Raw genomic sequence first — 25,813 nt, 5'->3', positions numbered from 1 at the left:
ATTTCTGTTTTTCTTTTTTGTATTGCTGATTACATGATAGCAATTTCAGGCCCGAGTTAGCAAATGTTTCCAAACCATTTTAACTCCCCCCATTTCTATGGCACTTATTTGTTTTTGCATTCAGCATACTTTCCCTTTAGGCTTTTTTTCCCCTCTCTCTCCCTCTCTCTCTTTCTCATGTCCAAGTGTGTGACGTGTGTGTGTGGAGTTGCTACCCTTGTTTCTTGCAGTGATTCAGACAGAAGGAGAGAGAGAGAGCAATGGTGAGAGAGAGACAATCGTTCATGTGACCTGTCAATGGGACCATAACGTATAAACAAGGAGAGCTCCTGCCTTGCTTGAGTTGGTGCACTTTCTCCACACAGGGACACCAGGCAGACACACAGAGAGGGAGAGAAAGACACAAGACTGAAAGAAGCACAGCACGCGTCAACCAGAGGAGGAGGAAAACATAAGTCGTCTGATTGTGTTGCTCGTGGATAGAGGTTGATGAGGAGATAGCGGCCGAAGAGTCAAGAGGGAACGGCCTGCTCGACTCATCGTACGCCCAGGAGGAAAGGGACAGGATGAGGTACCAAGGCAGGGTAAGATCCTGATCAACATCTCATCTCCCATACAGTAGTTTGGACTGGACTACTGGAGTCTTGTTAGAGTGTAATGTGTATAGTAAAAGTAAGTCTAACTTGCCGTCTAACTTAATGCCACCAATTTTATTTGAAATCTCCATTCATCGAGGCACCACGGATGATAACAGAATGTGCATAATGTTTTATGCATGTCTTGACTTGAACCTCAATGTGCATATATATATATTGGCTTATATGCACGAGGCAAAGCGAGGCGTGGTATTTTTCCACCATATCCACTCACACATCTATCATGGTGGAGAAGAAGAGTCAGATGTGGTGCTGCAGAAAGCTCGTCTGGGGACAGAGTGGTGGACCACGCCTTATAAGGAAGACAAAGTGAATGTAGTCGGTCCAGGCGAGGTTAGTCATGGGGCTCAGAGCCAAGCCCCACTGTTAGGTTAGACTCTCGGCCGGTTGCCACTACCTCTGTAAACACAACCCCCGGAGGTTCCCTTGTAGTCATCTGCACAGTAAAACCCTCAGTGTTCATTTAACTCTCAGAGTGGTGCAGCGTACAACCCTCTGAATGGACCCAAATGGACCTGTAAGCACCCATTTGGGTACATGTTTACACTCTTAAATATACTCTGAGTCTGAGGATATGTCCACAAAAGCTTGTTAATAAAAAGCCTCTCTTTTAGTGAAATACTCTGTACTGTACAAACATGCCCGAACAGTTGAATGACAACAAGGCTGCATGGTTTGCGTACCCTGAGGCTTTTATGTATTACTCACAGTCTTGCAGTCAAGTTAACTACAGCAGGCAGCCTTTATAAAGACTTTTGCTTCCCATTATCCATTTATCCCTGCATTTCTCTGAGAATTATACTCTGTACAAGTGTGCTGAGGCACAATGTTGCCCTTGGGATTTTATGATAACCACATTATTATTGCAATATTTACAACAAAACAAAAAGTTATGAATTATATACTAAACTCTACACATTTGTGCAGATCTACACATTTGTAAATCTGCTGTTTGTGCTAATTTATTTTTGGACAATTTGGAAGTATGAAATAGATCAGAGCTTAGGCTTAAACATTTAATTTGGGCATTAGTGAATACATAAAAACGTCTACAGAGTGATAAGAGTGATAGCACATGCTATAGAGGTTATTTTGCACCGATATGACTACAGGTATGCCTCGAGATTTAGATTTGCCCTTTGGTGTGTCCTGAAAACGACTGTTCTAGATTTTGTGGAGTAGCCTATGTTGTTTGTGATGATAGTGGGGTTTCTATGGTTTCTAAGCATGTGACAGGCTGCATGTGTAGTCATTAAATATGAATGTACTGGTGAACGTTCACTACTGTCGTCCAAGAGCGTTCAAGAAGGTTCATAACATGATGAAAATCTAATATTCGCTTGGATGTAAACTTTCATGCAAGTTGAGTTGACACGAGTAGAGTAGTATGATATCTACTTGGTTTACCGTTCTACTGTTTTAGTCCTATTCAAATGCTGCCAGCACTACCCATGGCAAAATGTGAATACATTTCGATCACTTCAGGAGGAGAACCCCTTATGGTGTTTTGACCCTTCTGGACGGGAACCCCTTTTGTCCAGCCTCAGTCCTAAATGGGTTAAGCCTTATTTAAAATGTGTCAAAACTCATCATGGTACCATTTGTTGTACCACTTGTAGATCTGCTACTTTTGCTATTTTTAAATATTTCTTTTTTCTTTTCTTTTTTTATAATTCTTTGCCTAGGCAAAAATAGGGACACAATCCTTAAATACTTAAATATATAACTAACTGAACAGAGCGACTAAAAGGCAAAGGAATCATTTACAGTAGGCAGTGTACATGTGCCTAAGACTTTGACAAGCCTGGTGTGCATATTGTCAAAACAGATCCCAAGTATAAATAGTTTTCTTATGAACTGCAATGATTTACATAAGAAAACTATTTATACTTGGGATCTGTTTTGACAGTTGAGGCAATAGACCGCACCCGCATTGCACGCACTTGTCGCACTTGTCTTAGCAATGTAATTATGTGCTAATGGAAACATTGAATAATGTGCCTGTTATTTGCTAATCTACTATAGAGGTTTTGCTTATAGAGTATGTTCCACTAGGCCTACATGGCGTTAAACGTTCAGAGACAGGCATTGGAGCTACTCCTTTTAATATCTTAACTTGTATAATAAAACCTTAGTTAAAATGCATCCTAAAATAATTTCTATAAGGGTGGTAATGTGGTCTTTTCTCATAGACCCAATAAAAAATCTTAACAACTTCATTTTGAACCAACTGTGATGATATACTGCCCCCCCCCCCCCTTTTTTTAAACTAAGTGCTAGAATAGAAAGAGTTATCGTAAACCTAATCTATCATGACAGATTCAGAGCTCTGCAAATTCAAAGGATTTTCCCCCTCCTTTTTTGCTGATAGGTTCCCAGATTTCTGTGCACTCCTAATTGGCTATAAAAAAATCACACCTGTGTGAAGTGATGGGCGCTCTTATTATGCATCATCATACATCTCATCATGAACAACTGAATTTATGTGATTGGTTAGCCGATTTGCTTGTCTACATCTTCCCGTCATTGTCAATGCCATTTAATTTCATATTTGAGTCTAATTTCTCCATTCCTTGTCAATGGCAAATATTGAGACGTGTGGGGACAAAAGCTGTGAAAAATTAATATAAATCTCAAGACTGAAATGCTCTGGCATTAGGCTACATTTATGGCACAGGTACAACACTGAATGTATTGCGCACCGAACAGATGCATTCTGGACCTTCACTCCACCCCGTACCGATCTATTGAGTTGTTAACCTAGCCCCTTAGATAGAACTTTATGTAGACTTAGATAGCATTTTATACAGACTTATAGCATGTTACAGTATGTAGACGGCACTAGAATTGCATTTTATGTAGTCATAGCACTTTATAGTATAGTTTAGTTTATATGTATAGTTTCATTATATAGATATTCCACTGTTACGTTCTTAGCTTACGCATGTTTCATGATAACTACTTTTTATGTATGTGATGTATTGCCATGCTTTTTGTTCCTGCTTATTTGTTCTTAGACCCACTTAGGACGTTTTTAAGAAGGTTTTGGGACCCCTCAATGTTTTCTTAGCTGTGATTTGTTCGTAGGTAAGAACAGAATCTACGCACACTGTGGAGCACTCTTGTTCTTAAGTGCAATCTGAAAACAAAGGAAAAACAGCGCCCTCTGCATGATGCTCAAAGTTTGGTCTGAGGACCTCAAGTGGTCCTTGAAGAAGTTCCAGGCAGTCCACAGCAAAATATGGAACATTTTACCACTTTAATCCCATTTTTCTACAATCTAACAATGTACAAGCTCACAAACTCGTCCCATTACTGCCCATTTTGAGCTTGTAGATCGTCTATTTTCGAAACACTTTGATAAAAATGTTTGAGAACCACTGGTTTAGAGTTTACAACCCAACCCAAACAAACCCATACACACCACATAACCCCCACCCCACCCGACATCATCCCCCCCCCATACACCCCCACCCCATATACCGACAGCCACCACCTCCATTTTCCTGTAAGCTTCCTACCTGCAAGCCCCCCTATCCCACCCCTTGCACCACCATATCACCCTCAACACCCCTATTTCCTCACCATTACATCATAGGCGGAGCTTGAAGTTGACGCTGGGGGGTGCGACTGCTTGGCCAACGACACCCGCGCGCACGCTGTGCGTGCGCGCGCGATTTTTTTAACCTTTATTTTATTATTTTAGCGTTTTTACAATGCCCTAACCCCTAAAAATGAGTTATTTAGGTAGTACAGCAGCTCACACACATGCACTACAGCCATACAGCGAGTCATCATATCATGATAAGAGAGATGATTACAAACTACAGTCAGAAGCCAGAAGGTATTAAAGTTAAAAAAAGAAAAAAAAAAAAAAAAAAACTTATTTATTTATTTATTTTTCAGGGGGTGCAGTGCACCCCCTGAACCCCCCCAAGCTCCGCCCATGCATTACATACCAAGCAGCAGTTGCTGCCTTAAAGCCCCTCCATATCCACCCTCCAGTGCTAAAATGTTTTATATCCACTATACTATCCACTACTTCAGAACATGACATATGGATAATATGCTAATTTCAGCAAATTTACATTGATGTCTAGTGGTGAAAGTTGACTATTGTGAGATAAATAATAAAATACATTCATGAATATTGAAAATATGAACATTTCTGTTCACTTCAATACTTCCACAGTACTATTGATTTGTAATGTTTGGAGTCTGGTGTTCCACTATATTTAGACTTTAGTTTGGATATTCTTGACTTTAATTCATTCACTCAACTTTATTTCTGTGTGTGAGGCCCTGTGATTTATGTGTGCTGCAATCACACACAGGTGTGACTGCAGGCAAGGCCATGGAGTCATGCAAAACCGCACCCACCTGGGTCAAACGCAGGTAGGAAAGTGAATTCCCAATGCCTTATATGGGATTGGTGGGGCGGTTCCCTATGGTAATTAGGATGCTAATTGAGATAGGTGGGGCGTCTACCTATGATAATTTGAATGAACTGGCACACCCCTTCAAGTTACGAGGATTTGGATTCATCATCATAAGAACAAGCCTACGAACAATTCTGCCTACTTAAGAACGTTTCATGAATCTGACTGGACTTCTCTTAGGAATTCACTTAGGAAGAAATGTCAGAGGTAAGTTAGGAATTTATTGGCGCATGAGGCCCAGTGGATCTATGACGTCCATAGCAGATTATGGAAACAAAGAAGAACAGAATGAGCAGGAACCTGCATGCATCTCATATCATATCATATTGCACGTACAGTCAGTCCCTCCGATGGGATGGATGTCATGGTTATCAATATGCTTATGCAGATAAATGTTTTGTCACTGAGTCAGGCAGCTGAGGTCATATAACACAAAGCAATAGTGATTTTCACTGTGGCATTGGGTGATCATGTGCCTGAAAGGCTTGCCCACCCCTGGTGTAAGAGCTTGGTGGCTTGCTGCCTACAATAAATGAAGATGATAATGAAGTAATTGAAGATGATGCTGACGGCAGATAATTTTGAGGAAGGTAGGAGGCTTTTCCTGTGCTCACCTTGAGACTCCATATCAGACATTATACAACGGGTTGTTTCGAGGAAGCAATCTGATTGGTTGAAACAGCCTTCTAGCCGTGCTTCAAACCAGCATCATGGAACGGCTAATCAAAACGAAGAATTCAGCTGCTCTGTTCTCCCATACTCGGTGGCTCTGCTAGCTAGTTTCTTGGGACATTGTTGCCATAGTGGCTACATCTGTCATTCATTTTGTTTTGTATAATTGCAATATTACACTCGAGGGGGTGGTTTAACGTCACTTCTGCATTGCTTTAGGAACTCGCCCTGCATCGCAGGCGTGCATTAACGACGTTCAACCACTCCCTCTCGTGTAATATTGCTTAATTCGGCTCTGAACTGCTGACAAGTTAATTCGCAATTTACTGTGGCATGTCATGTACCAGAATACTTGCGAACTGAAATCATAAAATGATGGTGCAACAGTGTGTTGAGGCCCAAGTAAGAATATCTTGTGGCCCTTGGGACAGCTTCCTGTGAAGTTGTTTGAGAACAAAGTATCTGTGTCAACTAATACTCTGCACTATGAAAATAGCCGATCTACAAGCGTGTGTGTGTGTGTGTGTGTGTGTGTGTGTGTGTGTGTGTGTGTGTGTGTGTGTGTGTGTGTGTGTGTGTGTGTGTGTGTGTGTGTGTGTGTGTGTGTGTGTGTGTGTGTGTCGATGCGCAACCAAGTTTAAGGTTCTGGGCTGCAGTATGGCTCTATTGTATTTAGTAACTGCTGTAAAATTGTGTGAATGAATGGACACATTTTCTTGTATACCCTGTCCCAAGCTCGGCCCCGACATTCTTTAGTTCCATCCGTTGGAAAGTCTGACTGGGCTTTGTATCACCCGCTGTAGGAAAGCCACCTGCAATAGTGGAAGAACAATACTCCAAGGTGAGGAAGCGTGTACTGTAGAGGAGTGGCTACAGTGGAAATGTCCTTTCCTCTCGTCTTACTTGTTGGCTCACTTCCACTGTTGTCTTCTTGTTGTTCCAAGCCTTTTCCATCCCTTAATGTTCAGAGATAACGACCCCTTGCCTGCTCTTAACCGGCCAAATGAGACCCCTGAGAGGCTTGTGTATTTAGTATAAAAACATGTCCATGTGGAATTGTAGTCCCTTTGTTCCACTTCTCTTTCTTCAGGGACGTTTGAAATAAAGTTTTTAATGATCACCGATAACAGAGAGAGAGCGGACTGAATCTTATAGCTGGATATTTACCTATTTTTTATTATGGTAAGTGCAATAATGTTTTGCTGTTTTTGTGTGTGTGTGTGCGCAGTTATGCTTCATGACCATGTAACATTTGTCCTCATACGTTCGTCTAAATAAGTAATACTTTTTGAGAATTTGAGCTTATCCGAAAACCTTCACTTTCCAGACTGGCAATCACTTCCTGTCTGCTCTTTGATGTTTGCCATCACAATGGGGTTGACATGTACACACACCGGGGGAATGGGTCAGAACCTGCCTGGTATTAAAAGCCTGTGTACACTGCACATACATCTTAAACACTATCTAGCTATCACACAATAGTGCCTGGGCTCTGTTTACCGTTGAGATTTGGTAAATGTCTACATTGTTTAATCTTGGCCGGACCAAGGACTCCCAAAATGTATTTGGCTGTGACCCCACCACCCCATCTGAAGAGAAGATTTGTGATAAAATAAAATAAATATAATATATATATATATATATATATTTTGAGAACCACTGTTCTAAACCCTTGCGTATATAGGCTAAATCTAAAATGACACAGATGCTTTCCCGGTTTTAATGGGTTATTCTACATAAAAACAGTATTGTATGTATTGTCTCTGCCAGGCCCCGTCCATCCGTCAGTCTGTCCGTCCGTGGTGTGTCTGTGGAGAGTTCATCTCTGGCACCGAACAATCTGAATCTGTGCAGACACACTCCTTGAATGCCAGAGCAGAACCTTTGCCCCAAAACGCCACCAGAAGGCAGATTTTTGCAAAACATTTTTTTCTGTTGCATGTTGTACATTTTTAGCATGTGAGATCATTCTTTCAGATTTATCAGGCTGAACTTTGACCACCATGTCCCCTCTTTTTGTTGTTCTTTTTCGTCCTGTAGGAGACTATGGGTGCTGAAGGAAGAGTCCGTCTGGTGATGGAGAGTGCTCTGACCGCACGTGACCGGGTGGGCGTGCAGGACTTCGTGCTGTTGGAGAATTTCACCAGCGAGGCAGCCTTCATAGAGAACTTGCGGCGGCGCTTCAAAGAGAACCTAATCTATGTAATATATTAACATTAATCACCGTTTGTCCTAATCCGTGGTTCTCAAAGTGGGGTCTCCCAGGGGTCTTTCCTGTAACCACTAGGCATGTAACGATATATCGTATATTGATATATATTGATATTATATCCCGACGATATGTATCGATTTATTAAAAATTAATATCGATATATATATGTTTTTTTAAGAATTAGGGGGGCTAGTGTGTGATATGAAATGTGAGCTGTAATCATATTCCATCAATTTCACATGCTTTTGGAGAGAAATGAGACAGACTCCATGCAGTCACTTTCAGTAGTGGAGGCCTGCAGAGGGGAGCTGTATCATGTGTCTGTGACTGTGATGGTCGTTATTGATGCTCATTAATACATCAAGGAAGGCAATTATGTTTCTGCACTGTCAAATAGGTCTACATCTATCCTAAGATGCCATCAAAGAAAAGAAGAAATGTTAACTCGAGATAGGTTTAAACATGAAAGCATGTTTACAGTTGTTGCACAGAAATAAAGTAATGCTACTTTTGCAATGTAGTTAAATAAAATTTGTGAAAAAAGCTTGGGGGGAAGATAAATCATTAAACATATCGTGAAAAATCGCATCGTGAACCTCATATCATGATGCGTATACTAGTTGAAGGGCTCGTCGGTGCTCACCAGGGACAACTTGAATGAGAGAGAATAATACCTGGGCACTACAGGAGAGACTACCCAAATACAATAGCTGTTGTAGCTAGCCCCCAAATTATGGAATGTGCTCCCCTCCCACGTCAAATTGGCCCCTTCCATCGAGACTTTTAAATCTCGCCTTTATACCTTGGCTTTTAACCCCGTTTGTGTTTCTCCATGTTATTTTTCCATGGTGCATGTTGTTTTTCTGCGTTGTAGCTATAGTGTAATCGGTTTTATTTTTCCTGTACAGCACTTTGTAAACCCTGAGTTTTGAAACGTGCTACAGTAGGCTACAGACATATAAATAAAGTGGATTGGATCGGATTGAATCACTCGACTGGTCTGCACGTGTTATTTTATAGGTGACTGGCGTTTTGACGTGCGACTTCCTCAGAGTAAAATCCGTTTGACTCATTTGCACGTGCAGACCAGTTGAGTGTTCCAGTATATTTTATTTGGGTATAGTCTCCCCTGAAGTGCCCACTGCCACTATGTATTATTCTCTCGAGGACAATCTACATCTCACAATGTGATATATACATATGGGGATGGGGATAATTTGGGGGTCCTTGACATGGAAAAGTTTGAGAACCACTGCTCTTGATTATACAGTATTTTCATATCTTCTGTCGAGGTGAATACCGTATTCCTGTGTCCATATATTTTGCCTCAGACCTATATTGGCTCAGTTTTGGTGTCGGTGAATCCATACAAAGATCTGGAGATCTACTCCAAGCAACACATGGAGCGTTACAGAGGTGTCAGCTTCTACGAGATATCGCCTCACATGTGAGTAATCTTTCAGCCCGTACTGTATGTGAAGATCATAGAAAAGATCATATAAATCTAGGCATTATAGGCCTGCTTCTGACAGGGATTCTCATGCAATATGTAGTGCATTCACTCAAAGAGACAGTGACTGTCTCTGAAGGTGTAATACTTTAGACAAGTGTTTAGGAAATGATCATCATAGGAGGAATGTACTTACAGTATACAGTGAGTTTTTATATTCATACGGAAGGCTACTATATCAGATATTGCAATTATAAGAAACGATACCAACTTCATCATGTGGGATGAGTGTGTAACAGGCGAGTGAGTCACTGTAATCTCAAACCTCTCAGAGAGGTTCGAAGCAATCATCTTCCAGAATGTGGTCCCCTGGGAAGCATTCCCAGAACATGGGAAAATAAGTTCCAGCTACTTTAATGGAACACAAAGAGATGGGGTCATCAGCAACCATGTTTCATTAAATTGATCTTTCTGGGCATACAATTCAATCATATAAATGATTCACAATTATTACAATGTATTTGCTGAGTCAATATTGTGTATTTGTACCCAGAGGCTGGGGAATTGGCTTTACTAAATTGGGACTTGGAAGGGGAGAATTTTTTTTTCTTTTGTCTTGACGGGGCATGTAAGGCATTGATGCCATCATCCTAGGACAACATAAATACATAAACATCATACTTATTTTGTAGTGAGGTACATTTTTATGCCATTGGCTACTTTATCAATCTTCTTAATCTCATGCATTGACATATTAGAAACCCTTAGCTTCTCTTCTCACACCATAGCACACCATAGCTTTCATCCAAGTTGTTTGACATTGTTCTGTGTTCTCACAGAAAGGAAAACGACACAAAGAAAGTCCTATAATGATAATTTAATCTGTGTAAATATGAAACTGATGATGGGGTGCATACTTAGTTTAGACTAGTCATTGATTAGACATGGGTTAAGGTTAGGTTTAGGTGTGCTGCCCCGTGGGAGGTTAGGTGTAAGGTTTGAGATAGGTTGTAGTTGTAGGACTAATGACTAGTCTAAACGATCACTGCTATATGTTTTATCAGCTACGCTGTGTCAGATAATACCTACCGCGCCATGAGGACTGAGAGGAGAGACCAGTGCATCCTGATCTCAGGGGAGAGTGGAGCCGGAAAGACCGAAGCCTCCAAGAAGATCCTACTGTACTATGCTGTTGTCACCTGCACTGCTAACGTGGCCTCTCTTGGTGACCGCCTGCTGCAGTCTACCCCTGTTCTGGAGGTACACTACTACACACGCATGCTTTCACACACGCATGCACGCACACACACACACACACACACACACACACACACACACACACACACACGCACGCACCGCACATACGCATCTAGTGATGTCTATAACACAGTGGCGTGCACAGACATTTAGAGGGGCAGGTGCTCAAGTGGAAAAAAGGGCACCTTGTGCAGCGAGTGGAAGCGTCCGGTTGTGAGATTTATAGATTTTGGGGCCTAAATAATATATTAGAAGCTTTTTTATCAAGAATTGATCAATGTCACCATGGTCCACATACTGTGCAAAAAAGGTTTTTCAAAAGGTCACATTTGTCTATCTGCACGCCACTGCTATAACATCTTAACAACTTTAACATATAATCTGTCATGTTGTTCAGGCGAAGGATTTAATGTTACCGTATAACATTACAGTATGTAATTCATCCACAACTATATTAATTACCATGTCATTCGTTGCCAAATATTTCAAATACTTTCTTCTGATTATTTGATTTTATCACTCTATTGTTACCCTTCTTACATCAGCTTCCTCTCTACAATTTCCTGTCTTTCTGTACACAGGCGTTCGGCAATGCCAAAACTTTGAGGAATGACAACTCTAGTCGCTTTGGGAAATACATGGATGTCCAGTTTGACTTTAAGGTAAATGGCCCTCCATAGACTCCTTATAAATCACCTCATATAAATCACAGGGCTGTGGCTCAGGAGGTAGAGCAGGTCGTCCAATAATCCATGGGTCGGCGGTTCGAATCCCGGCTCCTCCTGTCCACATGTCGAAGTGTCCTTGGGCAAGACACTGAACCCTACATTGCCTCCAATGAGTTGGTCAGTGTGAGCTTGCCACCATTGGTGTGCGAATGTTTTTAAATTTAATTTAATTTAATTTTATTTTATTTTATTTTATTTTATTTTATTTTATTTTATTTTATTTTATTTTATTTTATTTTATTTTATTTTATTTTATTTTATTTTATTTTATTTTATTTTATTTTATTTTATTTTATTTTATTTTATTTTATTTTATTTTATTTTATTTTATACAGATAACTGTTCCAACAAACAGTTGCAGCAGATACTGTAGAATGCACACCAAAACCTTCCATCTGCCCCTCACGTCCCCTAGGGGGCACCAGTGGGCGGTCACATCCTGAACTACCTGCTGGAGAAGTCCCGCGTGGTGCACCAGAACCACGGAGAGAGGAACTTCCACATCTTCTACCAGCTGCTGCAGGGAGGAGACGACGAGCTGCTGACACGTTTACACCTCGAGAGAAGCCCTCAGAAGTACCACTACCTGGTCAAGGTGTGTGCGTGCGTGTGTGCGCATGTTTGTGCATGTGTAGGTGTATTTCAAGTGTGCTAATTTATTCTTTTTATTTGTATTTTTTTTTAGGGGCGCTAACCTATGCACAGCTTTGTGTGTGTGTGTGTGTGTGTGTGTGTGTGTGTGTGTGTGTGTGAGAGAGCGTGAGCACGGAATGCACGGAATGTGATGATGATGATGTATGATGATAAGAGCTCCTCACTTCACACAAGTCTGTCTTATCATGTATGCAGTAATCATGTATAAGTATATTGTACTACAGTACATGGCTATAACTCTGTTTTTATCAGGGCAACTGTCCAAGAGTGAGCTCCATAAATGACAAGAAGGATTGGAAAGCTGTGACAAAGGCCCTCCCTGTTATCGGCTTCGCAGAGGAAGAAGTGCAGGTCAGAAACACTCCAATAGCCATTTCACTAGTAGGAATAAACACGCCATTGGGGAGGTTTAAGGAATTTATTGACAGTGAAGAAATGGAGGGATGAAGGAGGGATGAAGGAATGCGGATGTGTAGGTTCCGGGGGGGTCGCCGACCCTGGAGTCTTTAGGGAGGAGGTCGAATGGCGTTCGTCGTAAGGCGTTCGTCTTACGGTGCGCATGGATGATATCCCCCGCAGGAACCTGATAAGGAGAGGAGAGAGTTTTGTTTTAATCGTTTGATCCACTTTTGGCGAGGTGGATGTAGTAGCTCCTTTGGGGGGAGCGGGGAGAGGAGCTGCTATGGAGGTGAAGGGGTGGGGGTGGGTTGCGAGAAGCCTGTAGGAAGGTGGCTGGTGTGCGACGCAGCGAGGCGGGCGAAGCATGGAGGATTCTGGGTGGTACTGGGCAGGTATAAATGGGGACAGGTAGATTGACGTGGAGGGCGGAGAGTGGCATGAAGGGCAGGGCCAATGCGCGTTTCTCCTCCTCCTGAACATCAGTTGTTCCAACTCCATTAGTGAAGGATGTCTGGATGTAGGGTTTGTTTTCAGGGATCAAAGTGTTTAATTGTCATTTTATGAACGTTTGCAGCTATATTATATTTATTTTATTTGCACAAGAGACTGAGGACATAAAGATTACACACTCAATATATATTCAATGATAGTTTTGTATAGTTTTACCCATATTCTTGAATGTAAATGCAATTTGTGGGTAGCTTGCACTAAAAATAATTTCATACTGAAAATCAACATAACATTCTAAAGGGCCTTTCAAACGTGAAGCGATATAACGCGCCTATAGTTCATTTTCAACGAGACCTGCGTTTTTGCGCGGAGAAGTCACGGTGCGACAACGCAAGCGTATTTATGTGAGCGCGGTCCTGTGAATTTGTTGCGCACGTGCTCGTTTCGTGCACACGCCCCCCGCGACTCACCAGACCTGGATTCTGTTTAGCTTTTTTTTAAAGCTTGCGTTGTCGCGCCCCTCTTGAGCAGACCTGTCGTTGATCCAGGCAACAACGTGTGCGTTCCTCGCTTCCCGTTTGAAAGGCCCTTGAGAGGGAAATGGTTAATAATAGTCTTGCATGTCTGTGATTTCAGGAGCTGCTGAATGTCATCGGCAGTGTTCTGCATCTGGGAAACGTTCAGTTCGGCGAAGGGCAGGACGGAGAAACTGACATTACAACCGAGACCCAGATGCACTATCTCTCGAAGGTGGGAACAGTCCCGTATGTACTCTCATGCACATAATGCTCACCAAAATGAAATGTTGTTGACGGCAGATGTGTTGATGTCATTGTATTCCAGCTGCTGGGTGTTGATGGCTCAGCCCTCAGGGAGGCACTAACCCACAAGAAACTCATCGCCAAAGGAGAGGAAGTGAGGATATCTGGGATGTTGTCGCGTTATCAGTTGCTTTGTGTACAGCACATTATGTGATGTTCTGTCCTAAACTGCATTTGGTATTTTTTTTGTGTGTGTTTGTGTGATACAGATGATCAGCCCACTAAACTTTGAGCAGGCAGGGTCAGCTCGCGATGCCTTAGCCAAGGCTGTGTACGGACGCACTTTCACCTGGCTGGTGGAGAAGATAAACAAGTCTCTTGCTCTTCAGGTACACTTAACCTATTACAGAACAGATTCTACAAAATGTTCGAAATGTTTCAAATGTTTCAAATCATGACAGTTTTCTGAAAAACCTATGTTCCTCAGTGGTGCTCCAACTATTTCATGTCAAGGAGCCCCCAAAAGTATACATGTAATTGACTGCTGACCCCCATCTGAAAATATGTTGTTCCAGGGACCCCCCCCCCCCCAGAAGCAAAGATATGAGTTAAAAACGTTAAAAACGCACCACGTTTTCACGATTTAAAAAAAATAGCAGATCTACGGGGCTTCTGCTATCTGCTATTTCTTTAAACGCTAAAGTTTAAAATAATGGTTAAAGTGGTTAAAAGCTACAAGGTGACAATAATGTGTCCTCGGGTCTGAATTGGTTAACCCATTTTGGGCGGGAACCCCTTTTGGTGTTCTGCTATATAGATCTGCTATTTTTGAGAAATCGAAGAACGACTGACATAGAAACATAGCTTTTTCAGAAAACTGTATATTTACATCAAGCAGGATGAAGTGGGCCACAGCAGTAAAGGCTCTTCAGTCATCGGTCTCCTTGATATCTACGGCTTTGAGGTCCTCCAGCATAACAGGTGTGTTGTGTCCTTTTGCCTTCTTCTCTCCCATCTTCATTAGTCAGCCTAGTTTTCAAAGGACCCATGCCAGTGATTTTGCATGTTTTTAGCACCGCAGACCACAAAACCACATACAGTATACTGTATGAGGTATGCACTGTAACAAAGTTTGCTATGTTGAATAGTATTGAATACTCAAATGTCATGCAAGTTGATTTTCATCCCATACTGAAATTAATGGAAACCTTCCTGGAAGGTACTGTAGGGTTAAATATTCCAAAATGAAGTATACCTGATTTGTAGTCAGTCGGTGGATTAAACACCCTCCAAAAAACAGTCCTTTTAGGCTTTTCCCTCTCGGTTTTACTTTGATCATGGTTCCATGCTTTTCCCTCTTGGTTTTATTTATTGTAATCATGATTCCATGCTTCCCCCTTCTCTTTCTCTGTACAGTTTTGAGCAGTTCTGCATCAATTACTGCAACGAGAAGTTGCAGCAGCTCTTCATTGAGCTCACCCTCAAGTCTGAGCAGGAGGAGTACGAGACAGAGGGCATAGCAGTGAGTTGAGTGGCTGTTGGTCCAACCTCATGTGTTTCATCATGAGAGGGTGCTGCGTGTGATGAGCGGACGCCAGGCATTTCCCACACTAACGCAGGACTACTCTTTCACACTTAATTCCAGTGGGAGACGGTGCAGTACTTCGACAACAAGATAATTTGCGACCTAATCGAAGAGAAGCACAAGGGAATCATCTCCATTCTGGTACGAATCACGTCCCCTTGTGTGTTTACTCGTGTGCGTGCATTCCTACATTATCTCCTCTGTCAGTGTGCAGGTGAAAGATACAATACTGTGGTTGGTTTTGGCTTTCAGGATGACGAGTGTCTTAGACCTGGGGAGGCGTGTGACATCTCCTTCTTAGAGAAGTTGGAGGACACTCTGGGGGGTCATGCCCATTTCGTCACGTGAGTGCCACCTCTCCATTGTCACTCACAGTGAACACAAAACACAGGCCACTATGCTGGCATAGTGTGCGGAGAAGACGTTCTCCGCTACTATGATGTAGCCGCTAATGCTTCTGATATCGCACTAATGTGTATGCATGTGTGTGTGTTTCAGTCACAAGTTGGCGAATGGAAAGACTCGTCGGGTGATGAGCAGAGAAGAGTTTAGGCTACTGCACTATGCTGGAGAGGTCAACTACAATGTCAGCGGTGAGCTGCACGTCACTATTCACCTCACTATTCTTTCCCATAAACCTCACACTCATTATGTCTGGACTCTGGATGAAAGGCAAACCATTACATGGTACATACAGGTGATGATTCACTGATTCCTCGGTGTCAAGCTAGTGTTTTATTCCTCTCTTGGTAGGATTTCTGGACAAGAACAACGATATGCTCAACAGGAACCTGAAAGAGGTGAGGGTAGTGAAATAGAAGGTCTAGTACACTCACCATGACTTTGGAACGTTCAATCATGTCCCTTTCTCTTTTTTTTTTAATCTATTGATTGGATTGACATCTCTTTATTGACGATGCATATAGATATATCTGTGCGTAACTGTCAAAAGGATCAAACACACCGTTGTGTACTGTTGCCGCATTGTGTCTTTTTGATACTATGGTTCTGTGCCTGCCCTTGTGAGACAAGGAAGAGATCAATTTGTGTTTGTGTGGTTTGTGGTTTCCTATCCAGGTCATGTGCCAGTCAAACAACCAGATCCTTAGCCAGTGCTTCCGCAGAGAGGAAGTGACGGACCAGAAACGTCCCGAAATGGTGACTCTCTCTCTCTCTCTTTGTCGCACACGTGCACTACTTTTCTTTTCCATCTCTCCTTCCTCTTTATGCATTCCCACACATACTGTACCTACATACTGTACACACAAGTGATCCTAATGCCATGTGCGCCTCTCCGTTGCAGGCGGCCATTCAGTTTAAGAACAGTCTGAACAAACTGATGGAGATACTCATGTCCAAAGAGCCATCCTACGTGCGATGCATCAAACCAAATGATGGCAAGACGTCAGGTATATACTGTAGACTCACGCAGTCACATTCTTATTGACCCTGCCCACTGCAATGCGTGACACAGTACTGTAATCAGGTCTGTTCTGTGACGGGTGCGATTTTTTTTCCCTTTGTGTATTTCTGTATGTCCACCCAAAATAAGTGCCAAATGAATGTGTAAGTTGTCATATATCATATCTGAGCCATTTCTGTGTTGATTTCGTCATGAAGAAAAAACATTTCCGATTGGAAAGAAATTATCACTGAGAGTATTTGTATGTATGGATTTAGGGGGTATGAACTATGAATGTTGTATAATGTGTGTCCCTGCAGGGCGGTTTGACGAGGTTCTGGTCCGACACCAAGTAAAGTACCTGGGCCTGATGGAGAACCTCAGAGTCAGACGAGCTGGCTTTGCCTACAGACGCCGTTTTGAAGCCTTCCTACAGAGGTGACTCATCACGGTGCTGAATGACCAACTGACTCCCAGTGTTCATTTATGGGTCCATTTGGTCCCATCATACATACACTAATATGCGTTAAATTAACACTAATGATTTTACTGACTGAATGAACACGGCTTTGAATGTAATGTTTAGTTATTTTTTATTGATTTACGCTTTTTAACACTCCCTCTACTCTCCACCTTCCTCATAAAATCATTTCTACTCTGAGTCTGAATTGATAATAATCTGAGTTGAGTGGTACTCAGATTATTCTTCTCAGCAGCACCTGTGTACATGTCTGAATTAAGAGACCTGAAGATCTACATGCTCAACACATATTGAGCATGCATGCAAATCTACTATTCTCAACAAAAGTATTTGGTGTAGAGTGAAAAAGGAACGAACAAAGTACAGACCACGGTCAACTAATAATAAAGAGGGTTTAAAATGGTCAAGTACCTCCTGGGAGTAGTCTTGTTTATAATTATGTGTACAAAACAAAGTCTTGTTTGGTCATCATCAACCGGAAGCCGCCCTACCTGATTGAAATGATCGAGGTATACAGAGGAGTATGTGGAGAACGCTTTCCTAATGAGTTTAGTTTGAGAGCTTTGTTGTAAAGCTATCCCTCTGTTTAGGTACAAACCGCTGTGTCCTGAGACGTGGCCCAACTGGAATGGCGTTCTGGCAGATGGTGTTTCCACACTGGTCAAACACCTAGGCTACAAACCAGAAGAGTACAAACTGGGCAGGTAAGATACGATGAGATATGACCTTTATTGCTCACGTTGGGGGAAATTCAGTCGCCAGATACAGCACAGCAGTTAAGATACAATTGAGTACTGTAGATACAGCAGGGTAGAAGAAACATCACACAGAAAGGATTAATGAACAAATCTATACAATATATACCCTCAACAAAGCTTGCATTGTGCAGGAGAAAAGAAATCATGTGAAAACACACAGTAACCATGTGAGATAGTGGTGAGCTGTTGTTACCTCAGAGCTAAAAGGCCTGTGGTCTCCGAGGCTACTTCAGAGCTAATTAGTCTAAAAGTACTGTGATGGCAGAGCAAGAAGTTGTGTTGTTCAGTGGGTATAATTTTTTGCCAAAACTGCCACGGTTAGCTGATAGATTGTTGGGTCTCTTACGGTTAGTTTTGTTGAAATAATAATCTAAATCTAATCTAAAAATACCGGTAACCTCACGTGTCTCCTGCAGGTCCAAAATCTTCATCCGTTTCCCCAAAACTTTGTTCGCCACTGAAGATGCACTAGAAGCCAAAAAGCCAGCTGTAGGTGAGTAATTGTGGAAGGGATTATTAAACGCAACAGAGTTGGGGATTTCATAATATGGATTAGTGACAGAATAATGTAATTACAGTATCCACCAACCTCTCTCTCTCTCTCTCTCTCTCTGTATGTACAGCTTTAACTCTACAGACATCTTGGAGAGGCTACAGAGAGAGAGCCAAGTACAAACGCATCAGAAATGCAGGTCAGGGCAACTCGCATGGTTAACTTGATTTTGTTTTTGTTTTGTCTAATAGCTGTCATGCTTCTACTGGGATGTTCCCTGTCAAGTTTTTCGTTTTTTATAAAAAATAACAAAATTCAAATAATAGCATAATGGCCATTCACCAAGTTCCATGTTTCACTCTTATTTATCCATATAAAATACACAGTCTACACTTACACAATAACAACAAATGTATTTATGCCAAAATAAAGTTGTTGTTATTGTGCAAGTGTCGACTGTGTGCGGGTCACTTTATTGTATTCTATACGTCTGATCCCTGTCTACGCACCCGTCTCTGAGCTGATCAGGTGTGCATAAGACGTTGTTTCCTACTCTTCAAAATGTTCCCATAGATGAACTAAACCACGTTGGGACTGAACAGCATTAATTGTCTGTCCATGTCATTGATTTGGCATCATGTTAATCCAGGTAATACAAGGAAATTCACAAATTGAACAATTTAGTCGATGTCAGCGCCCGGTGCATAGGCTAAATAGTAGTTGTTACATCCTTATGTCTGTCAAACTTTTGACATTCTAGTGTGATGATGGTAAATGTTTACCGGTGTGTCCATGTGCATATTGTAGTGATAGTGATCCAATCCGCGTGGCGAGGGACCAGAGCACGTAGAAGAGCCAAGAGGCGCAGAGAGGCGGGAGACTTGATACGCAGGTGCTGGGATATGACTTTGTGTGTGTGTGTGTGTGTGTGTGTGTGTGTGTGTGTGTGTGCGTGCTTTTTTGAGGGGCGCTAGCCCCTCCTATATTCAGCTAGTTGTGTCGATTTTTTGTCTTACATAAACATAAAATTCCCATTAACAATGAATGGACAATTTTACGTCATAGTGTCTGAGCAAATAGGCATAGTGTCTATTTTACATCATGATGATGTACGATGATAAGAGCGCCCCTCACTTTACACGGGTGTGATTGTTTTTCTCAGGTTCATAAAAGGCTTCATCTATCGTCACCAGGAGTACTGTCCAGAAAACGATTACTTTCTGGACCATGTGCGTTTCTCCTTTCTCAAGAACTTGCGCAAAACACTGCCCAAGAGTGTGCTGGACAAAAGCTGGCCCACGCCCTCTCCTTCTGTCACTGAGGTACAGTGAAAATACATTTCATATTTAGCCGTTAGATTTCGACATAAAACTAATTCCAGTATTTGCTCTAAGATAATGTAATTATTAATATGAAACAAATGACATCAACTTTGCTGACCCACTTGTCATCATCGTTCCTTCAGTCATAACTATAATATAATAACCCTGTGTGAATACATTATGTACTTGTACAGGCATCTGAGCACCTGTGGAGGTTGAACATGATGAACATGGTGTTGAAATACTGCAAGAGGATCCAGCCGGAGTGGAGAAAGCAGGTTGGACTCACTTACAGTATGGCTAACAAACGAACAAACTCACCCAAACTCACCCATTTCTTTTTTTTATGGCTTTCGCCTTTATTTTATATTTTGTATGGAGGGATAGACAGTAGGCTGACAGATGGGGGGGAGGGGGGGGTGACATGCAGTAAAGGTTGTCGGGATCGGGAGTCGAACCCACGGCACACAGCCAGACTGCATTACCAGCCAAGGTGCCTGGACTGCTGATCCACGGCCCAGGCCACTTTACCCATTTTCAACCCATCTTTATACTGTATTTGGTCCTGATAATGCTCATTATCAAATTGCATTTCTGTCTACTCACTCTGTTTCTCAGAGGAGAGAGGTTCACTGCCTACCAGTGACATCTTCAGTAGGCAGGTCTGTTTATTTTGAGCAAGATTTCAACATTTGAGGAAGAGAAAGACTGTAGTTTCTATAAGCTTTGCATCCCCATCGATGATGTCATTTAGGCAGCTTTCTGAACTGTCCATAGCCCACACATAAGATGCAGAGTGAGTATACCTACATTGTGCCATAGAATTCAGCACTAAGTGCTCCATTTTCGTCACCACAAAACACCTTATCCCTAAACTTCTTTGCTTTTTCTTTTTTTTATACATTTTTGAATAGTTAAAATGGCCAGTCTACAAGCTCACAACGTGTCAATGTAGAGGCTAGCTGAACTATTCAAAAATGTTTTTCAAAATGGTTAAACAAAGGCAAAGAAGTTTAGGGATAAGGGGTTTAGCGGTGACGAAAATGGAAGATAAGGTTAAAAATGGAGTGCTCCTCTAAATGTGTTCCCATGTTTTGTTCTCATTTGATACAGCTGTGAAGTCCTTTTGTTTCAACCTTGGATTCAATTTGTCTCTTCCTTCCAGTTGGAGCAGAAGGTTGTAGCAAGTGAGATCTTCAAGGAGCAGAAAGAATGTTACGCCCAGAGTGTTGCCAAGCTGTTTTTGGGCTCCCGGCTCGGTAGGCATTCACACACACACACTCACTCACTTGCACGCACGCACGCACGCACGTGCGCGCATACAGTACGGTTATACAGAAGTAACCGATGGTTTCTCTTCTTGTATCTAGAAAGTGAACAGATCAACCTCAAAGCCGTTCAGACTCTTGGCAACGAAAAGGTCCAGGTGGGGATTCAAATGTATTTTAGCCGGATTATGATAAACACACTAACCTGCATGACATGAACTAAACAAAGAAACAGACAGACGGCAACTCTTCCTCGTCTTATCTGGTCATGGTCTCTCTCTCCTCTCTGCAGTATGGCGCTTTGGTCACAAAGTATGACAGGAGGGGTTTCAAGCCACGCCCTCGTCAGCTCCTCCTCACGTCCTCCTTCGCCGCGTTGGTGGACAGGACCAAGATTAAGCAGCGGATTGACTTCATGACACTGAGAAGTGAGTGTGTGGCCTGAGTATACAGTACTACCCATACAGAAACCTTTTTATGAGGACCCTAAGCACATATATTATATGTATTAAGCGTGGGTTTAAATAGTAAATTGTTGTGGTACAGTATGTCTCATCATTGCAAGCATGTGTCATAGGATAAAGCAGGAGCATCTTAAATGGCTACTTTGAGTCATATAAGCCACTGGTTCTCAAACTTACCTAAAGCTAGCTTGTAGATCTGCTAACTTCAAAGTTAAAGTGGTTGAACTGATTTTGATGCTATATTAACTTATTTTGCTCGGGGACCCCCCTTGGAACCCCCTCAAGGAGAGCTGGGGGTCCCCGGAACCCACTTTGAGAACGAGACGAGTCAATTAGGGAGATCATTAGTTCCTTCTAGTGACTGACTGATGATATATAGGACCACACATGATGTTGTTGAGTGCAAATGGACCATGGCAGCTCTTCTGTTTCCAAAGGTATCTCTGTGAGTTCTCGTAGTGATGGCATATTCGTCCTGCACATACCCAACGAGGACAACAAACAGAAGGTAGGTCACACCGGGTCACAGCATTAGGTAGGTCACACCGGGTCACAACATTACGCACTCAACTGCTGCATACTGCTCGCTCAAACCCACTCCCTCCCCCTATGTCTCCCACCAGGGTGACGTGGTGCTCCAGTGTGATCATGTCATTGAGGTGGTGACAAAGATGGTCATGATGGCCGGAAAGGTCAACCATGTCAACATCAGCCCGGGCAGGTGGGTGCCTCTCCTACTGCAGTATCTCTACACCGATATTGTTATTAGTTGATCCATGCAATGTATCCAGGCCGGGCTTGACATTAACCTTTTGAGGCACTTAAGTAAAGTTCCCATTCACTTTGTCCAGGCATAAGTATTCTAAATTACACTGTCTGTCTGTCTGTCTGTCTGTCTGTCTGTCTGTCTGTCTGTCTGTTTGTCTGTCTGTCTGTCTGTCTGGTCTGGTCTGCGTGCATGCTAATCTGTATTTTTAGATTTTTTCATTTATGTTAGTACTGTTTCAGGTAGGTTTTGTAAAGTCAATTTTGTCAGGTGAAAACTGGCAACAACAGGCCCGTTTTTATTAGCGACCTAGTCATGATTGACTGCGCCCTAAGCCAATGGTATAGTCTGACAGTAAAACACGCAAAATCCCTTGGAATACACAGATGCTACTCACGGACCACTACCTCCCAAGCAGTCAGACAGAACAAAAATCACCCACTCCAGGGCTCTAAACAGCTGCCACTAGGTCGAACGTACAAGGTCCCACGGACAAGCACATTTAAAAGCCTTTTATCCCAACTGCAGCCTCAGTTTTAAATGAGATGCACTGTGTGGACTACAGCATTTATTTATTTATTTTTTACTTAATTTTTATTTGCAGGTAAACATAACATTACAGTCACAGTGTAAGGGTTTGTATACATCATTAATGAGCAACATATTCCAGTCCATTCATGAATGTCCATCATTATTATCATCTGTGTCGTCCTGTTGATTTCTATATTCAGTCCATTTCGCCCATTTCTCAGTGAATAACATAATAATAATAATAATTGTAGTCTCAATGTACGGGTACGTTTCTCCATTACAAATATCTCCTGCACAATGTTCAGCAACTACAGCATTTCTTAATAGTGAAGTGTATTTTTTGTGTCATTGATGTTTTAATGTCTATAGGCTACTGTATGTTATGTATTGCCTGTTTCATTGTCTCTGTAATTGACTTACATTTGGAGCCAAATACCTTTTTAAGGACTTTTAGCTAAATTGACAAAGTATTTTTTAATGTCATTATTTATTTTTGACCAACTCACAGCTCCCTTTTCCTCTGGCTTTGGTCTACAGTATTACGTTTGCTCTGGCTCGAGGCAAGGAGGGGATCATTGATTTCATCGGGGGCCCAGAGTTGAAGGTGGCCAAAGGCAAAAAAGGACATCTGCTAGTGGTGAGTCTGGGCTTGTTTTGATGTGATGATGTGGCGTAAGGGGAGGTACTGTAGGAGGGGGGGGGGGGGGGGAGTCAAAAGTTGGAAAACGCCTGTTATCTGAATGCATCATGGGTTATGTCAGCATATTAATTAATACGCTTCTACAAGGGTTTCTGCAGTCTTAACGGTGTCCAATGACTTTGCAGACTGCCCCTCCGCTCTGCAACACATGATTGCCGGACCGGCTGTCTTTCGGGGAACCACTGAAGCTTTCACTAACCAGATGTTTGCTGCTCAGAAGTGCTCGGATAGTATCAAACCACACACGCAGTATATTGGAACGGCACTGAACAACAAAGAAGATTCACTATTTCAACACTTTTCCTGTACTGCAGTCATTCTTTTAGCCAACATAAACATTGCAAGAAATCACAAGAAATGCACAGAATTGAACAATTGCAAATCTCACACTTGATATATGATATTTAATGTTGTATGCAAATACATTTCCATGAGCTCACATATAAAATTATTTCTGTATTATAAAATAACTCTGTATAACAAAAATGAACAATGAGCACAAATAAATAGCACATACTTGTAATAAATAAATAAATACATCAATAAATAAATAAATAAATGAATAAATAGTATATAGTATCTTTGGAAATTCCAATAGTTTTAGGCCTGGGTGAAAGGGGAAAGTATTTTCCTGTGTCTAGTAGCATATTTTTTGTAACATTTAAAAAAAGAGCCAGTTATACAGTAATATAAAAATATCACTAGAATGAAAACCCCACAGACCATGTGAAATGTGGACAACACATATGATGAAGATAAAGTGGCAAAACTGTGTTTGTCTTAAATATATATATATATATTGCTGTTGCTTTCCTACTGTACTGTACGTACTGTCGGTTAAATTCTACCAGTATTTTTTGCATAATGTAAATAATGTAAAACCATTGATTAATGGTTGAGTCTGCTTGTGTGCATGCACAATAAGATCCTAAGATTCTGTTAAATTAACTCTGAACCATGACTTAAGGGTCTAATTTGGGTCAATTGGGTCAAATTAATTAAGGGTGAGGATTTCACTGTGTGCATTGGTCCTCTAGTGTCCAGTGAGTTTCGAGTTGCGGGTGTTCCTGTGTTTGGAGGCCAACAGGAGGAAGTCTCTGGCCATCTTGGTCAGGTAGAGGTTTAGGTCCCTCAGAATGACATAGCCCTCCTTTCGGCTGTCCCACAGCGTCTGAGACGGGGGCTGTCGGCTCGGGGCACGGACACTTGAGACGGTTGGCACCATGGGAAACATGTGGCTCATCCTGGAGCTGTTCATATGCTTCATCTGCAGAGTGAAATAAAAAATAAACATCAGCGCACTGTCCTCATCTCAACTTCGACCTAAATCATACCTTGTAGTAGGAAAGAGGCATAAATTCACTCCAATCCTCCCATTTGCTTATACTCTTCTTCTGGACTGGCTAAATAAGGGCACAAAACAATGGGTGCTATGCTGATACATGCACGTTTATCTGCATGGGAAAAGTGGCCGTGTGTTAATGGTTCACCTCCCAGGCCCAGTCGAAGTGTCTCTGAGAAAGACACTTGCACCCACCCACCCCCACCCCATCAAATAAAATCAAAAAGGTACCTGACTGTTGACTTGCCCCATGAGGTCCATCAGGTTTAACTCGACGTCTTTTATGCCCGTGGTGATGGTGGGCTCGGGCCTGTTCCTGACATGAGATGTCCTCAGTCGTCTGTCTTCTCTCTCCAGCTGTCCTCTCTTCTGCTCCAGGACCTCCCAGTAGGCACGCAGGTCCCGTGATGCAGAATGTAACCGCTCCCAATCCTGAACATCGCCACCATGTGGTTAATAACACAGCACAACCCTTGCACTGACATTTGGGGCCCTGTTTTGGTCAGTGCCCTACCCCTTAACCTTAAACTACTTTGCCTTTTTTCTTTTTACTATTTTGAAAAAACATTTTAGAATTGTTCAACTAGCCGATCTACATCAACACTTTGTGAGCTTCTAGAATCTATTATTATTTGAAGAAGAAAAAAGGCAAAGAAGTTTAGGGATAAGGGGTAAGGATCGGACAAAAATAGGGCCCTTAGACTCCAGATTTACTTTATTGTCCCCAGAGGAAACATTTGGATAAACTACAAGATGACATGTCAGTCAGTCTTCAAGCTGTTAAAAGTGTGGATTTCACTCATATCGACCAAAACTTCGACTAAAAACTAAAGTAGGCATGTAATAGAATCGTATTTAACTTGAGTTAACAACTTGTGTAAAACAATTAAATGGTGATATACAGTGCAGATACAAACCTTCATATTTAACCACATGTACAGGTCTGTTGAAAGCACTGGCAGGGCCTCCAACTGCAGGTCTCTGTCTTCAAAATGTTTGTCCCCCAAATGCTGCTCCTTCTGA

General features: G+C 42.0%; 1 protein-coding gene across 2 annotated transcripts; it reads left to right on the top strand.

Annotated features, from left to right (window-relative positions):
* Nucleotides 1-221: 221 nt before the first annotated feature.
* Nucleotides 222-24,002, top strand: LOC310871411 (unconventional myosin-Ic-like). Of its 2 annotated transcripts, none has more exons than XM_083782902.1 (32): nucleotides 222-584; nucleotides 7,808-7,969; nucleotides 9,311-9,426; nucleotides 10,494-10,689; nucleotides 11,268-11,348; nucleotides 11,830-12,009; nucleotides 12,321-12,419; nucleotides 13,554-13,667; nucleotides 13,761-13,832; nucleotides 13,948-14,067; nucleotides 14,577-14,659; nucleotides 15,095-15,200; nucleotides 15,324-15,404; nucleotides 15,516-15,607; nucleotides 15,762-15,856; nucleotides 16,017-16,063; nucleotides 16,341-16,421; nucleotides 16,567-16,672; nucleotides 16,986-17,103; nucleotides 17,737-17,850; nucleotides 18,321-18,397; nucleotides 18,528-18,596; nucleotides 19,205-19,289; nucleotides 19,560-19,719; nucleotides 19,914-19,997; nucleotides 20,885-20,978; nucleotides 21,090-21,145; nucleotides 21,280-21,415; nucleotides 21,889-21,959; nucleotides 22,075-22,172; nucleotides 23,286-23,385; nucleotides 23,574-24,002. In XM_083782902.1, the coding sequence occupies exons 1-32, from the start codon at nucleotides 567-569 to the stop codon at nucleotides 23,598-23,600; spliced, it is 3,138 nt and encodes a 1,045-aa protein (XP_083639028.1). In that variant the 5' UTR covers nucleotides 222-566; the 3' UTR covers nucleotides 23,601-24,002. The 2 variants fall into 2 exon arrangements, with proteins under 2 accessions (XP_083639028.1, XP_083639027.1); XM_083782901.1 differs by having other exon boundaries at nucleotides 14,574-14,659.
* The last annotated feature ends 1,811 nt before the right edge of the window (nucleotides 24,003-25,813 follow it).

The sequence above is a fragment of the Protomyctophum parallelum genome, assembly GCF_964188405.1.
Source record: "Protomyctophum parallelum genome assembly, chromosome: 1".
In the NCBI taxonomy this organism is placed as follows: Eukaryota; Metazoa; Chordata; class Actinopteri; order Myctophiformes; family Myctophidae; genus Protomyctophum; species Protomyctophum parallelum.
This window is presented reverse-complemented; position numbering and strand designations above follow the sequence as displayed.

What these genes read in the sequence shown, in the direction of transcription:
- LOC310871411 (XM_083782901.1), top strand. An exon ending in ACCAGAAACGTCCCGAAATG is followed by an intron (nt 16,422 to 16,566) that starts GTGACTCTCTCT and finishes TCTCCGTTGCAG; the next exon opens with GCGGCCATTCAGTTTAAGAA. An exon ending in TTTGAAGCCTTCCTACAGAG is followed by an intron (nt 17,104 to 17,736) that starts GTGACTCATCAC and finishes CCCTCTGTTTAG; the next exon opens with GTACAAACCGCTGTGTCCTG.